General features: G+C 43.6%; 1 protein-coding gene across 4 annotated transcripts in view; it reads left to right on the top strand.

Annotated features, from left to right (window-relative positions):
* The window catches only part of ZFYVE26 (zinc finger FYVE-type containing 26), a 57,719-nt gene that overhangs the window by 26,346 nt on the left and 17,641 nt on the right, over window positions 1-13,732 (top strand). For all 4 annotated transcript variants that reach the window (XM_031453912.2, XM_031453911.2, XM_031453915.2 and 1 more), the window contains exons 22-30: window positions 2,305-2,501; window positions 4,050-4,154; window positions 5,691-5,813; window positions 6,195-6,371; window positions 6,800-7,046; window positions 7,779-7,877; window positions 9,969-10,132; window positions 11,172-11,308; window positions 13,247-13,278. In XM_031453912.2, the coding sequence (XP_031309772.2) occupies window positions 2,305-2,501; window positions 4,050-4,154; window positions 5,691-5,813; window positions 6,195-6,371; window positions 6,800-7,046; window positions 7,779-7,877; window positions 9,969-10,132; window positions 11,172-11,308; window positions 13,247-13,278 (1,281 nt within the window). The remainder of the gene's footprint in view (window positions 1-2,304; window positions 2,502-4,049; window positions 4,155-5,690; window positions 5,814-6,194; window positions 6,372-6,799; window positions 7,047-7,778; window positions 7,878-9,968; window positions 10,133-11,171; window positions 11,309-13,246; window positions 13,279-13,732) is intronic.

The following is a 13,732-nucleotide window of genomic DNA, read 5'->3' as shown; positions in this document are numbered from 1 at the left end:
GCAACTACCCAGCTCTGCCGTTACAGCAGGAGAGGCAGCCGTAGACAAGACATGCACAAGGGCGCGTGGCTGTAGTCCAGCAAAACTTTATTCATTAAAACATTCTGGGCCTGTTTGGCAATAATTCTAATTTTTTCATTGAAGTATAGTTGATTTACAATGTTTCAGGTGTACAGCATAGTGATTCAGTTATACGTATATATATTCTTTTTCAGATTCTTTTCCATTATAGGTTATTACAAGATATTGGATATAGTTCCCTGTGCTATTATAATAGGTCCTTGTTGTTTATCTGTTCTATATATAGTAACATGTATCTGTTAATCCCAAATTCCAATTTCATCCCTCCTCTCCCTTTCCTTTTTGGTAACCATTTGTTTTCTATGTCGTGACTGTTTGTTTTGTAAATAAGTTCGTTTGTATCATTTTTTTTAAAGTCCACATATAAGTGGATATCATGTGGTATTTTTCTTCCTCTGTCTGGCTTACTTCACTTAGTATGACAATCTCTAGACCCATCCATGTTACACTGCAAATGGCATTGTTTCATTCTTTTTATGGCTGAGTAATATTCCATTGTGTGAATACGTGTATATACCTATATACCACATCTTTTTCCATTCATCTGTCAGTGGACATTTAGGTTGCTTCCATGTCTCTGCTACTGTAAACAATACTGTTATGAACACTGGGGTGCATGTATCTTTTCAAATTAGAGTTTTTGCCTTTTCCATATATATGCCCAGAAATGGGATTATTGGACATATGGCAACTCTATTTTTAGTTTTAGTTTTTTTAAGGAGTATCTGTACTGTTCTCCATAGTGGCTGCACCAATTTATTTTCCCACCAACAATGTAGGAGAGTTCCCTTTACTCCACACCCTCTCCAGCATTTGTTACTGTAAACTTTTTAATGATGGCCATTTTGACTAATGTGAGGTGGTACCTTAACATAATTTTATTTTCATTTTTCTAATAATTAGTGATGTTGAGCATCTTTTCATGTACCTGTTGGCCATCTGTATGTCTTTGGAGAAGTGTCTTTTCAGGTCTTCTGCCCATTTTTTGATTGGGTTGTTTGAGTTTTTTTTATATTGAACTGTGTGAACTGTCTGTGTATTCTGGAAATTAATCCCTTGTCAGTCGCATTGTTTGCAAATATTTTCCCCTATTCCGTAGGTTGTCTTCTTATTTTGTTTATGGTTTCCTTTGATGTGCAAAAGCTTTTAAGTTTAATTAGCTTCCATTTGTTTATTTTTGCTTTTGTTTCCATTACTCTGGGAGACGGGTCCAAAAAGATATTGCTGCCATTTCTGTCAAAGAATGTCCTACCTCTGTTCTCCTCTAGGAGTTTTACAGTATCTGGTCTTATATTTAGGTCTTAAATCCATTTTGAGTTTATTTTTGTATATGGTGTCAGAGAATGTTCTAATTTCATTCTTTTACCTGTAACTATCCTATTTTCCCAGCACCACTCCTTGAAGAGGCTGTCTTTTCTCCACTGTATATTCTTGCCTCCTTTGTCATAGATTAATTGACCATAAGTGCATGTGGCAGCTTTAAAGGCTCCCTGGGAGTCTGATGTGTAACTGGATTTGAGAGCAGTGACCTACAGTCCACCACCAGGGGGAGCAGGAACCTGCCAGGCTGTGGGGAATGGCTTCTGGCCTGGGGCCCTGGCTACCCTGTGGAAAGGAAAAAAAAATCCCTCCTTAGAAAGTGGAGAAATCCGCTGACTGGCTGTGCGGTCTTAATGGCTTGGAGTCTGTTTTCCGCTCTGTGAAGTGGGTGTGGGAAAGAGAGACCTACTAAGTCATAATGACAGGCAATGGTGAGGGAGGGAAGCTAGTTTACCTGAAGTAACTTCAAGTCGTTACGTGTGGCACAGGGTGGAGGTTGCAGGGAAAGGTAAAAGTTCTGCTGACAGGTTGAGTCTGAAATGGAGCTGTATGAGCAGCATGCCGAACATGGAGAGCCCCATCTGTTCTTGCACCTTTGCTCCTTTCATTCTTGCCTTCTTTTCTTCCCCCTTTCTTCCTCTCCTTTCTCCGTCTCTCTCCTCAGAAAGTCCCGTGACTATGATTACATTTGCATAAAGAGAACCACAAGGGTAGAGCATTTCTCCTTGTCAGACAGTTGTTCCAAGTGTAAAAACTAATTAACTAATTGGGTCATATGGATCTTCAGGATCCTTCAAGCTCCTGTTTTGTGAACCTCAACAAAGCCCATCTCTTAAGAAGTAACCTGGACTCTTGAGCTCCAGGATCCAGCTTGCTGCCTCTGAGCATCTTTTTGTCTTGTAGACAAAGAAGGTTGGCAGTACCTGTTTGCTGTGAAGGATGCATCTCTGAGAAGTCGGCTAACACTGCAGTTTGTGGACAGGTGGCCCCTGGAGTCATGCCTGGAGATCCTGGCCTACTGCATTTCAGACACAGTGGTCCAAGATGGTCTGAAGTGTGAGCTGCAGAGAAAGCTAGCGGAGCTGCGGGTATATCAGAAGGTACGGGCTCTGGCACCAAGAGAAAGGAAATATTCTCACCCTATTACCAACTCCAGCCTATCTTCTTGTGATGGTGGGTTTTAAGAAACAGAAAATTTGGGACTGGCTTTTTCTCTATATCTGGCTTCTATTGTTAGGTGAATAGCAAGGAGGCTTTCCATCTGGTTCCTATTTTATTTACTTCTATAATTTTAAATATATACATGTCAAACAGAGATAAAAATAATAACAAGTTCAACACTGGAGTGATGCTTTACAGTCCACGAAGCCTTCTTCATATCTACAGGCAGACCTTCTTTTACTGCACTTTGCTTTATTACACTCGCAGATACTACAATTTTTACAAATGACGGTTTGTGGCAACCCTGCATCGAAGAAGTCTCTTGGCACCACTTTTCTGACAGCACTTATTCCATGTCTCTGTGCCACATTTTAGTAATTCTCACAGTATTTCAAACTTTTCCATTATTATTATATTTGTTACGGTGATCTGTGATCAGTGAACTTTGTCGTTGCTATTGCAAAAATACTATGACTGGATGAAGGCTCAGGTGATGGTTATCATTTTTTAGCAATAAAGTATTTAATTAAGGCGTGTACTTTTCTTAGACATAATGCTATTGCACAATTAATAGACTACAGTGTACTGTAGACATAATTTTATCTGCCCTGGGAAACCAAAAAATTCGTGTTACTCACTTTACTGTGATATTCACTTTATTGTGGCGGTCTGGAATTGAACCGACAATATCGCCAAGGTATCCCTGTGTATTTGAGCTTCATGTATGTTTTATGTAAATTATGGCTTCTTGTTCTTGTTCAAGAGTTTTTATAGAGTTTAATCTCTATTATGTCTTTTTTAAAGATAGTTTTAAGTCTCAGCTAAATTTCAAGACCAGTTTTGAAAGGATGCCTGAAATTGACATTTTTAAAAGTGAAAGATTCTTGTGGGATATGTGTTATATTCAAGACCAAGAGGCTCAGGGAGGCAGATTTAGTTGATACAGCTATATAACAAGTATCAAATGTTTGCTGATTTTTCCATGTGTACTTGGAACCAAACAGAGTTTAGGGCCCAGGTAGAGTAAGTAGAAAAGGCAGATGAAAAAGATTTTTTTCCCACTCTTTCTCAGCAGTTTTCATGCAGAGCTAAAATGCTGCATGAAAGGTGATCCCACAGAGCATTCAGGCCAGGAGAATAACCTGCGTAGAATTTTGAGATGGAGGAGCAAGGGACCAGTGACCCTGGAAGAATGAACAAGCTGCAAAGCTCCAAAGCCTCTGATAATTGTCCTCCAAGTGAAAGGCTGCAATCCTGGCCTCCCCACTCAGCCTTTGCTCCCGGATTATACTTTCCGGATAGGTTCACTCACCTCTCCAGACAATCTTTGCCCCATTTGCTCTAATTCCTCCTCTCTCCTGACAAGTTCTGACACCCTGACTTTGAGACAGAGACCTGGCCATGGCCCATCCCCGGAAACCCCAGTGACTTGCTCCTGGAGGGAGAGGCTCCAACGTGGTTTGACAGTTTTTCCTGTTTTTCCTTAGATTCTAGGTTTGCAGGCTACCCCAGTGTGGTGTGGCTGGCAGACCCTGAGGAACTCTTGTGTTGAGGACCCATCAACTGTCATGAACATGATTCTAGAAGCAAAGGTACCATTTTCCTGGGTAGTATTCCCCTTACTTTTCAGAGTTGCAACTCCTTAGCTGGTTATGTAGACCCCTTTCTATGTATCAATGTTCACATTTTTTTTAATAATTACATAACATTCCTTTTTTCCTTTTGTGTGTGTGTGAACTGTACCAACATACAGAGGAGCATAGAGAATAGTATGGCTGATGCTTCTGCATTATCACCCTTGTTTTCCTGCGTGAGATTTTCTACACTGCTCGCATTGGGTACAGAATGTGTACCCAGCAGTGGGACTGCTGTGTCATCAGGCACAAGCAGCCGCACCTTTACTAAGAGTTACCACGTTGCTCTTCAGACCCGTTGGCCCGGGTCTTCTCCCGCCCCCAGTTCCCGTTGCTCCATCGTCTTACCGACTTTGGCATTGCCCCACTTCTACTTTTTGCCAATAAGATGGTATCTCATTCTTGTTTTAGTTTACGTTTTCCATGATTATTAAGGACCTTGACTATCTTTTCATGTATATATTAGACATTTGAATGCTAAGTAGAATTTTATTTACCCTTTAAGATGCTGCTAGACCACAGTTCAGAATATAGATGTATTTATTCAGGTGTTCATTCATCCAGGAAACTTTTCTTGACTGTCTGTTATTTACCACTGTGCTAGACAGGGGTGAAACAAAGATAATTAAGCTTACTCCTTGCCCTCGTGCAACTCATATTTTGGGAAGAGGGTCAACGTGAGACACAGACCTAGGTGATTTCGATACACCGAGTGACAGAAGTAAGCCCAGGCTGTGATGGGAGCACAGGCAGGGCACCTAATATGGCCCAAGAAGCAAGGAAGCATCCTGAAGAAGTTGGCCCCAGAAAGAGTTGTGGGAAGGGCATTCCAGAGGCCACCATATTAAATACTTGAACAAAGCTCTGGGAATTCCCCTTTCAGAAATTTTAATCCAAAAATTCACAAATTGAGGGTGGAGGGGAGTAATAATGGGTGATATCAATGGAATACAACCCCAACATGTTTGTTTGGCCCAAACAGTACTGGTTTGCAGAATTTTTAGTTTTTCATATTGAGTTCATCACCAACATTGTTAAAATAGGGAAATTTTTTATTTAAAAATTTTTTTTGGAATTTTTTTAAGTCTGGCACCACTGGGCCTGCACATTCACATGGCAACCGTCAGAGCTGAGTAGGCACTGTCTCCGCTGGACAGTCTTCTCAGTCTTCCCTGCTTCCTTAGGATCTTCCCAGGGCTGTCACCAAGTGTCAGTAGCTGTACGTCATCTATTTCTTTTTTATAGTAGAGCTAAGTGGAAAAGGACACCATTCACAGTCAGCCTACTTGGATCGCTGTCGTAACTTACCTTGCCACTCTGATCCTTTGAGTATATGAGCCCACTTTAATCCCACAGTGCAGTTTCCATCAGCACTTACCAAACTTTCCTGGGGCTTTAGCAGATTCAAGACTGCTGAGAAAAATCAAGCAAGAGCTGGGTAAGAGACAAGGTCATCAATTTAAAGGGACTGAAGGTGTATGTGTTTACTTCCAGGAGTATGAGCTGTGTGAGGAGTGGGGCTGCCTGTACCCCATTCCAAGAGACCATTTAGTCAACCTACATCAAAGGCATCTTCTCCACCTTCTAGAAAGAGGAGATCATGAAAAGGCTCTGCAAGTAAGCCTCCAACTCTTCCCATTTTTCTTTTGGGGAGGGACGAGAAGGTTAGTCCAATCAGATGGCTCTGTTCATGCTGGATGCCATGCAGAGCATTCAATCTCAGGTCTGCCCCTCCGTGGCCTTCAGGAGCCGGTTCCAGTCATCTTGATCAGAGGGTGCCTAGCCCTGCATTAGGTCCCAGGTGGGCAGCTGAGTTCAATTCTGCTAAACTCTGGTCCTATCAAAGCCATCATTAGTGAAGCTGTAGGTGTGGTGGAAAAAATGAGTGCAGAGAAGTTAGTCTAAGATGAATAAACCTAAAGATTCAAACAAAACAAGGCTGGACTAAGAGTTCTTCTCCAGGCCTCACCCTTCTCCTCTGCCCTCCTCCTGCAACAGCTGCTGCAAAGAATTCCTGACCCCACCATGTGCCTTGAGGTCACAGAGCAATCCCTCGACCAGCACCCTAGCTTGGCCACTTCTCACTTCTTGGCCAACTACCTCACCACCCACTTCTATGGAGAACTGACCGCTGACCGACACCGTGAAATACAGGCACTGTACATGGGGTCCAAGGTAAGGAGGAGAAGACAGTGTTGGGAAAAGTATGCCTGCAGTGTAGGCCAGGAGTCAAGAGACCACCATCTGTGGGCCAAATCCAGTCCTCTGCCTGCTTTTATAAATCAAGCTTCATTGGAACACAAGCATGTACATTAATTTATGAGCTGACTGGTTGCCATAAAGACCTTATGTCGTATAAAGCCTAAAATATTTACTATCTGATCCTTTAAAGAAAAAGTTTGCAGGCCCCTCGTCTTGATTATAGCCTGGAGGATTTAGATAGGAGTCCAGCCTTGCTTCCTAAAAAACTCCTAGCCAGCTGCAGTACTTGGCCAAGTGCCATTTGGTCCCTGCTACCCTTGCCCCTTCCCAGTAAGAATCTTGGCTTTCTTCTGAAATTCACGTACTGTTTTCTCCACTCTGTGGCTCTTCCACACACGCAGGTTCTGCTGACCCTGCCTGAGCATCACCGGGTCAGCTACTCCCACTTGTCCTCTAACCCCCTGCTCATGCTGGAGCAGCTGCTCATGAACATGAAAGTGGATTGGGCCACGGTGGCGGTGCAGACCCTGCACCAGCTGCTGGCCGGGCAGGAGATTGGCTTCACCATGGACGAGGTGGACTCGCTGCTTTCCAGATACGCGGGGAAAGCCCTGGACTTCCCATACCCTCTGAGGGAGAAACGATCAGGTAACTGCCAGCGTCCTCAATGGGGGTTCCACGTGGAGAAAGAAATACTGTGCTACATTCTTTGCTTTAATTTCTACTCTTTTACTATTTTGAGTTGATGGCGATTGAAAGGAATACACTTGAGGAGAGATAGCTGTTTATTATATAGGAGAGATCTTGATCTCCCAGGAAGTGTCAGGCTAACCAGAATGAAAAGGTGGCAGATAACTACCACATGCATAATAACATATACGTTCAGGAAGCAAAGCATGCCTGGAGTGGTCTCTGTCTAGCTTTGGTGCAATAGGGCTCTTAAATGCCGTCATTTTTTGTGTTGAGGGTATGCGCTACTCCCAGGGTCACATCAGATGTCACTAGTGTGGAAGCTGACTCAACCTCTTCTAGAATGAAGAAAATGAAAACAATGTGGGCTGCTTTTTTTCCTTACTCCCTACCCTCAAGGACCATCGTTTAAATGTCTTACACTTCCTAATGGGCATCTTTAGATTTATTTTGTGAAATCCTAGTGTCTACTTGGTTTATTTTGTATGCCTAACATAGTTTGTTTTTTGAGACATTTAAGAATCATGTTTGCTATTGTCTTGAAGTACCTCTGCCATTCTTTTCGTATGTAGTACAATCATGGGATGACGGTCAGCGAAACCAGTGGGGCTTTGAAACTAAGTGCCTATCACAACAAGTAAGGATGCTTATGGTAGAGTGATATTTTGTCAACATTTTTCCTCTCTACAGATTCTGTGACTCACCTCCAGGAAGCTGTCAGTCAGGCTTCAGACCTCGAGACCTTGTCTAGATCACCATCAGCCGAGTTCTCTTCTGCTGCTTCTCCTGGTAAGAACAGGTTCTGAGAGTTAGCTGTTTTTAGTTCAATCTTGCCTTATTCTGATTTTCTGATTCTTTTGCCTCTTTCTTCGTTTCCAGTCCTACTACTCCTACTAGTTGTTTTTCCTGGCTCGTTCCAGCTTTGTATAACCGTAAAATTCAACATACAGTCGATTCTTGTTATTTGCAGTAGTATATCCCTGAAGTCTCCACAAACATGGAATTAGCAGATACCAAACCATTGCTCCTAGGGAAAATGTGCATGTGTATGTGTGTATATGTATGTGGACATATGTATATAATACACACATACACATTTCACATAGATTGTAATGTCAAATTGAAAATAGTTCATCCTAGCACATTCTGTTTTCTTGATCTCACAAAAGAGAAGATGCGATTCAGAGCATTACAGGGACTTGCCTGAGGCCACTATTAATGATTGCCTAATGAGTGTTTGGACTTCAAACCCTGCCCAGCTGGTCCCAGAGCCAGAGCTTCCTGCACTACACTGCACTGTGCCCTGCCATCTCCATCCTCGGGTCATCTCTGTATGAGAGCTGATGTAGGAAAGCAGAACATCACCTTGATCAACCCCAGAAGAGAACCTGCATGTTGGGCAACTCAGCTTATTCACCACTCTTCACATGGCCCCAAAAGCACTGCAAATCCTGATTTTGAAGTTTCAAATAATTTTTAGTGAGTAGGCAAATTCGCAAATATGAGATCCGCTAATAGGGAAGACTGACTTCTTTAGTCCTCCTGCTCATTCTGCCCCTGTCCTGCAGTTAGTTATATCTGTCACCCACGCAGGATGCAAGGTGCCTTGAAGGCTGCAGCCATGTCTTGGTCACCCCTTTTACTACCCCTCTTGTCCCGCAGTCTCCTTTCCTTTGCCCCTGGGCCTTCACTCAGAAGTAGCTCAACAAGTGTTTGTCTTGCCAGCAGGCTTCTGGGGAGAGGTCAGTAGCTTCTGTTCCGGGCGCTGCACTATGTTTTTCAGTTCCCTTTTTCCACCACCTGCCAGTATTGTTGTGCTAGGTGGCAGGAAATCTCCTTCAATACCATGCAGCAAAGACTGTGGTTTTTCCTGGACATGCTTTGAGAATTGGCCACGCATCACGGTAAGCAGTAGACGTGACAGAAGGGCTCAGACTTACAGGTATATGAGCAGCTTCATGCATCTGCATAAGGCAGCCTGAGCAGCTTTGATGTACTTTTTTTGGGGGGGGGAGTTAGCTATTTATTGTAGAAATTTTCCAATACACAAAAGTAGAGAGAATAGTACGATGAAGTCTCACAAACCTGTTACCCAGCTGCAATAGTTATCATCTCACGATGACTGTTTTTGTTGCATCTATGTCCCTGGCCTCCTATGGGATTATTTTGAAGCAAAGCCTAGATATCATATCATTTTCTTTATAAATATGTCAGTATATATCTCTAAAAGGTAAGGACGTTTATACAACAAAACTGTGGCATCATTCTCATACCTAAAACCAAACTAATGATTCCTTATTATTATCAACTAGCCAATCAATATTGGATTCAAATTTCAAATTTCCCATTTGTCTCAAAGATTGTTTTTTTCAGAATTGATCTTTCTAGACTCAAGATCTAAATAATGTCTATTCATTGCATTTGGCTAAACTATCTCTTAAATCTCTTTTAATTAATAGGTTCCTCTGCCTTTTTTTACCCCCCTACCTCTCTTTCATTTGTAGAGGAAACTGGGTCATTTGTCATGTAGTGCTTCCCACATACTGGATTTTGCTGACTGCCAGCCTGTGGCAATCTGGGTCTCCGTCTCCTGTATTTCCAGTACACTGGTACACTGGTAGATAGATCTAGAAGCTTGATTTGATTCACACTTAGTATTTTGGGGGAAGTATATTTGGTAGGCGGTTGTGTGCCTTCTATCAGGAGACATGCAGTGTCCAGTTGTCTCTGTTTGCAGTCAGCCATTGATGATCACTAACTGGATCTATCATATCTGTAGCGGTTTGTAAAATGATGCAATTCTAATTCTCTAATTCCTTCTTCATTTACTAGCCAGGCGACTGATCACCTTTTACTCTGACTTCTGGCTCTGACTCCCAGGTGTCTCCATTGTACATTCCCCCAGTCCAAGGGAGAGGAGCTTCCCACAGAGTCAGCCGCTCCTGGAGTTTGTACCCCCAGCGACACCCCCTGCCAGACACCAGTGGGTACCAGATGAGAGTGAGAGCATCTGCATGGTCTGCTGCAGGGAGCGCTTCACCATGGTAAGCAGCATCTGTCTCCACCTTTACCTGCGGGAGAAATTAAAGGAACGCTCTAGTTCAAGAGCCTGAGTTTCTCGTCACCTCCTCTTTCCAAGAAGACATGGGTATGTTCAGAAGAACTGCTAAATCTAAGGCTTCGTGTTTATCTTTGATCTGACCACAGTGTATTTTTTGAATTCAGACAGATGGTAGATACCCTCAAGTAGCCTTAAATTCTAAAAGCTCTGCCATTCTCATGAAATAAATGAAAAGAGGCAGAATGGTATTGCAGGAGGAATCACCAGATGTCAGGACATCTTGTTTCTGGCTCCTGTGTCTTTCACAATAAGACAGGTGACCTGGTAATGGTTTTACGTGCTGGGGACAGAGGACCTCAGTTCTGATCCCAGTTCTGCCTCTTACTAGCAGTGTGACTGTTAACATTTTCAGTCTCAGATGCTCACTTGTAAAGTTGGGATGATACATTTTTTGGCTCATGGAGCTATAAGGACTAAGGACAATAAGAAGTGTTACCACACTTGACACAGTACGTGACTGGCACATTAGCTCAGCGCTGATGAAAGTGGTGATAACGTAATTTCTCTGTGTCTGTTTTTTCATCTATAAAAACGTATGTCTATCAACCTCTTATAATGAAGTAAGGCAATATTTGCAAAAGCATCTTTAAAAAGGATACCTTTTCATCATCATCAATACCATGTAGAAATGTGATCCACATTGGCTGAGAAAGTCACTTTTTCCCCACTACTTTTTGCTGTGTCTTCACACGTTGCCTCCACAGACAGGTAGAACTTGTCAGGAGCTCTTGCAAAACTATCTGTGACTTGGGCATCTTTGCCCAGCTGAGGGTCTTGAACTGTCAGCTTCTTGAAGGCAAGAACTGGTGTGTCCTTTCTCAGTAGAAGCCCAAGCACCTGGTATTCCTAGTAAGTCGCAGGTGGCTAATACCAGGGATAAATGGATGGATGGATGCTCTCAGTTCCTGCAGTCTCACCTTCTCTTCCTGCCTCTTCCCTCTCTTCCCGGTGACACTCCTCAGTTTAACAGGCGTCATCACTGTCGCCGCTGTGGCCGGCTAGTGTGCAGCTCCTGCTCCACGGAGAAAATGGTGGTGGAAGGCTGCAGAGAGAACCCTACTCGTGTGTGTGACCAGTGCTATAGTTACTTCAACAAAGAGTGAGTGTCCTGCAGCAGGGCTGCCACTGCAGTGGATCGCTGCACCCACCCCAGGTCCTCACACTCCTAGGGGTCTCAGTGTGGAGAGCGTCTCAAATCTGAGCAGTTACAGAAAGTTCTCATTTCCCATTCACACCGAGATGCCATTAACTCTACAGCGTAACGTTTGGCCCTGGTCAGAGAAACCTCTAAGAGAGGAAGTAGATGTGTAGAAGCAGAGGTCAGCGCTCTTACGTGATGTTCTCTCTGAGATCAGGACACTCAGTTCTTTGGCCTGTCCCCTAACGGAGGCCACTGATCTCAGTTTGCCAACAACCTCACCTGTTTTCCAGCCACTCTTGCTTCATTTGGTCTCAGCTGGACTCAAGGACACGTTCACCTACTGAATGTTTGGGCCGTACATGCATCAGCCCTAATCTAGTTCATCATCATCCTGGTTTGTTATGTCCACAATTAGAAGAGTCCACACACATTCCTACACACAGTTCACCTGGTAACCAATTTCAGCAACTGCTCACACCTCTGGCAAGACAGATCAAGACCATGCTTGCCAGCCCAGCATCGCTCAATTTTTTTTCTACTACTTCAGCAGCAAAGGAGGGTGACACTAAAACTCCTAGAGCATCTGGGAATAGGATCCAAAGCAGCTATCCCACAGCAAAACTACTTTGAACTCCTCATGTTTTACTAACACACTTACATAGGTTTTACATTCTGCCCAGTAGCATTTTTGTGTTTGTTTTAATGTGAACATTTTTTACCCTTATTTACCACAATGACCACCTCATAGGAAGGGAGGTGTGCCATGCTTACACTGTCATTTCTGTGACCCTGGCATACACTGCCTCCCCCCGAGTTGGGGACAGGGAGATTACCCATGTAGCATACTGCTGAGATTTGATATGAGTAGTTAGCATCAGTGAGGATTCTTTCATTCAATACTCAGCAGTAATCACTTTGCCCTCAAGGAGCGCACATTTTAGTGGAGACACAGCCAAAAAATAGACCACAGAGCCCTTCTGTGAGTGCAGTGGTGGAGACACACCCAGCTTAGCCTGATGGTCAGGAGGGTTTCTTAGAGGTGTGGCACTTGATCTGAGCCTTAAAGGATGAGAATTTAGTAGGAAAAGAAGCCAAAACAGAGCATGCCCAGAAGTGGAAGTAACAACTGCAAAGGTAGGGGAAGGAGAAAATGTGGGTCATTTGAAGAAGTGTAGTAGGTAGGTGATGGGCTAAGGTTCTGGACTCAGAGCTGGCAGCTGAGCCGGGAGGACCTAGGGAATGGCACAAAGGCTTGGCGTTTGCTCTTTGGCAGCATGGGCTGGTGTTGACCAGAAGTCTCCTCAGGCAGGTGCTTGACAGACTTGGGCTCTGTCTTGTGATATCAGGACTCAGTGGTTGATGACACCAACTGAACTTGATCAGAGCCTGTGACAGTGTGGGGAGGACTTTTATGGGGTGAGCAGAGGTCACTTTTATGGGTGGCAGGAGATGGTCTCAGGAGACTGCCAGACTGTAACGGACTTTGTCTGCTGAACTGCAAATGTAGAATATTTTCACCAGAGAATTTTAAGCAGAAGCATAACATGACCAGATTTGCATTTTTGGAAGCTTGCTCTAGCTACAAACTAAAGAATAGTTTGGAATCCAGGAGACCAATTGCAAAACTATTGCAAAGGCTCTGGCATTAAATGATGAGTGCACTCTTTGTGGCAGGGATGAAGAGAGGGATGGGAACATTTAAAGAGGTATTTTAGACATGGAATGGACAAGAAATGGTAGGTGATTGGCTGGGACAGGTGAGGGAGAGAAAAGAGTTTGGGATGATTCCCTGATACCTCACTCAGGTAACAGAGTAAATGTCAATGCTGTATAGCCAAGCTCAAGACAAAGAGGAGAAGGGATTCAGGCATTTTCATTTTCTTTCTCTGTTTCCAGTGTGCCAGAGGGGAATCCAGAACAACCAGAAGGTAAGGCTGAATCACGTTCCCTGTGACTCCTTGTTTAAATGCCCAAGTTGGCTCTTCCTTCAGCATATCAGCTGCAGCCGACACCCTCAATGGCAACTCAGTCTAACACGTTAGCCAGAGAAAATTCTTGGCATTTCTGTCAGGCTGTTTCTCTTAAAGTTTATCATCATATTAGCCTATCATACTGGCCCTTGACCTTCCAGCATCAAGAAGGCCAGCAACCAAAGAGTTTGGTCCTTAACGTTTAGTAGCTTATTTCTCTTTTTTTCCCATAGGTTCCCCTTCACCGTCATCCTGTCCCCCCATGCTCCCTCCTTCCCCTGGGTAATCGCTATTAATACTTTGGGCAGGTTAGTTTTTCGGGGAACCAATAGCTCGGCCCTCCATTTGGGAAGTGTGTACCTTGCAGAGTTTCTCATGTGAAGCAAGAAGACTGTATGACAAGCAGTGTAAC

The sequence above is a fragment of the Camelus dromedarius genome, chromosome 5 (assembly GCF_036321535.1).
Source record: "Camelus dromedarius isolate mCamDro1 chromosome 5, mCamDro1.pat, whole genome shotgun sequence".
NCBI classification, from domain to species: Eukaryota; Metazoa; Chordata; class Mammalia; order Artiodactyla; family Camelidae; genus Camelus; species Camelus dromedarius.
The sequence above is the reverse complement of the archived record's forward strand: the minus strand, read 5'-3'. Positions and strand labels throughout refer to the sequence as shown.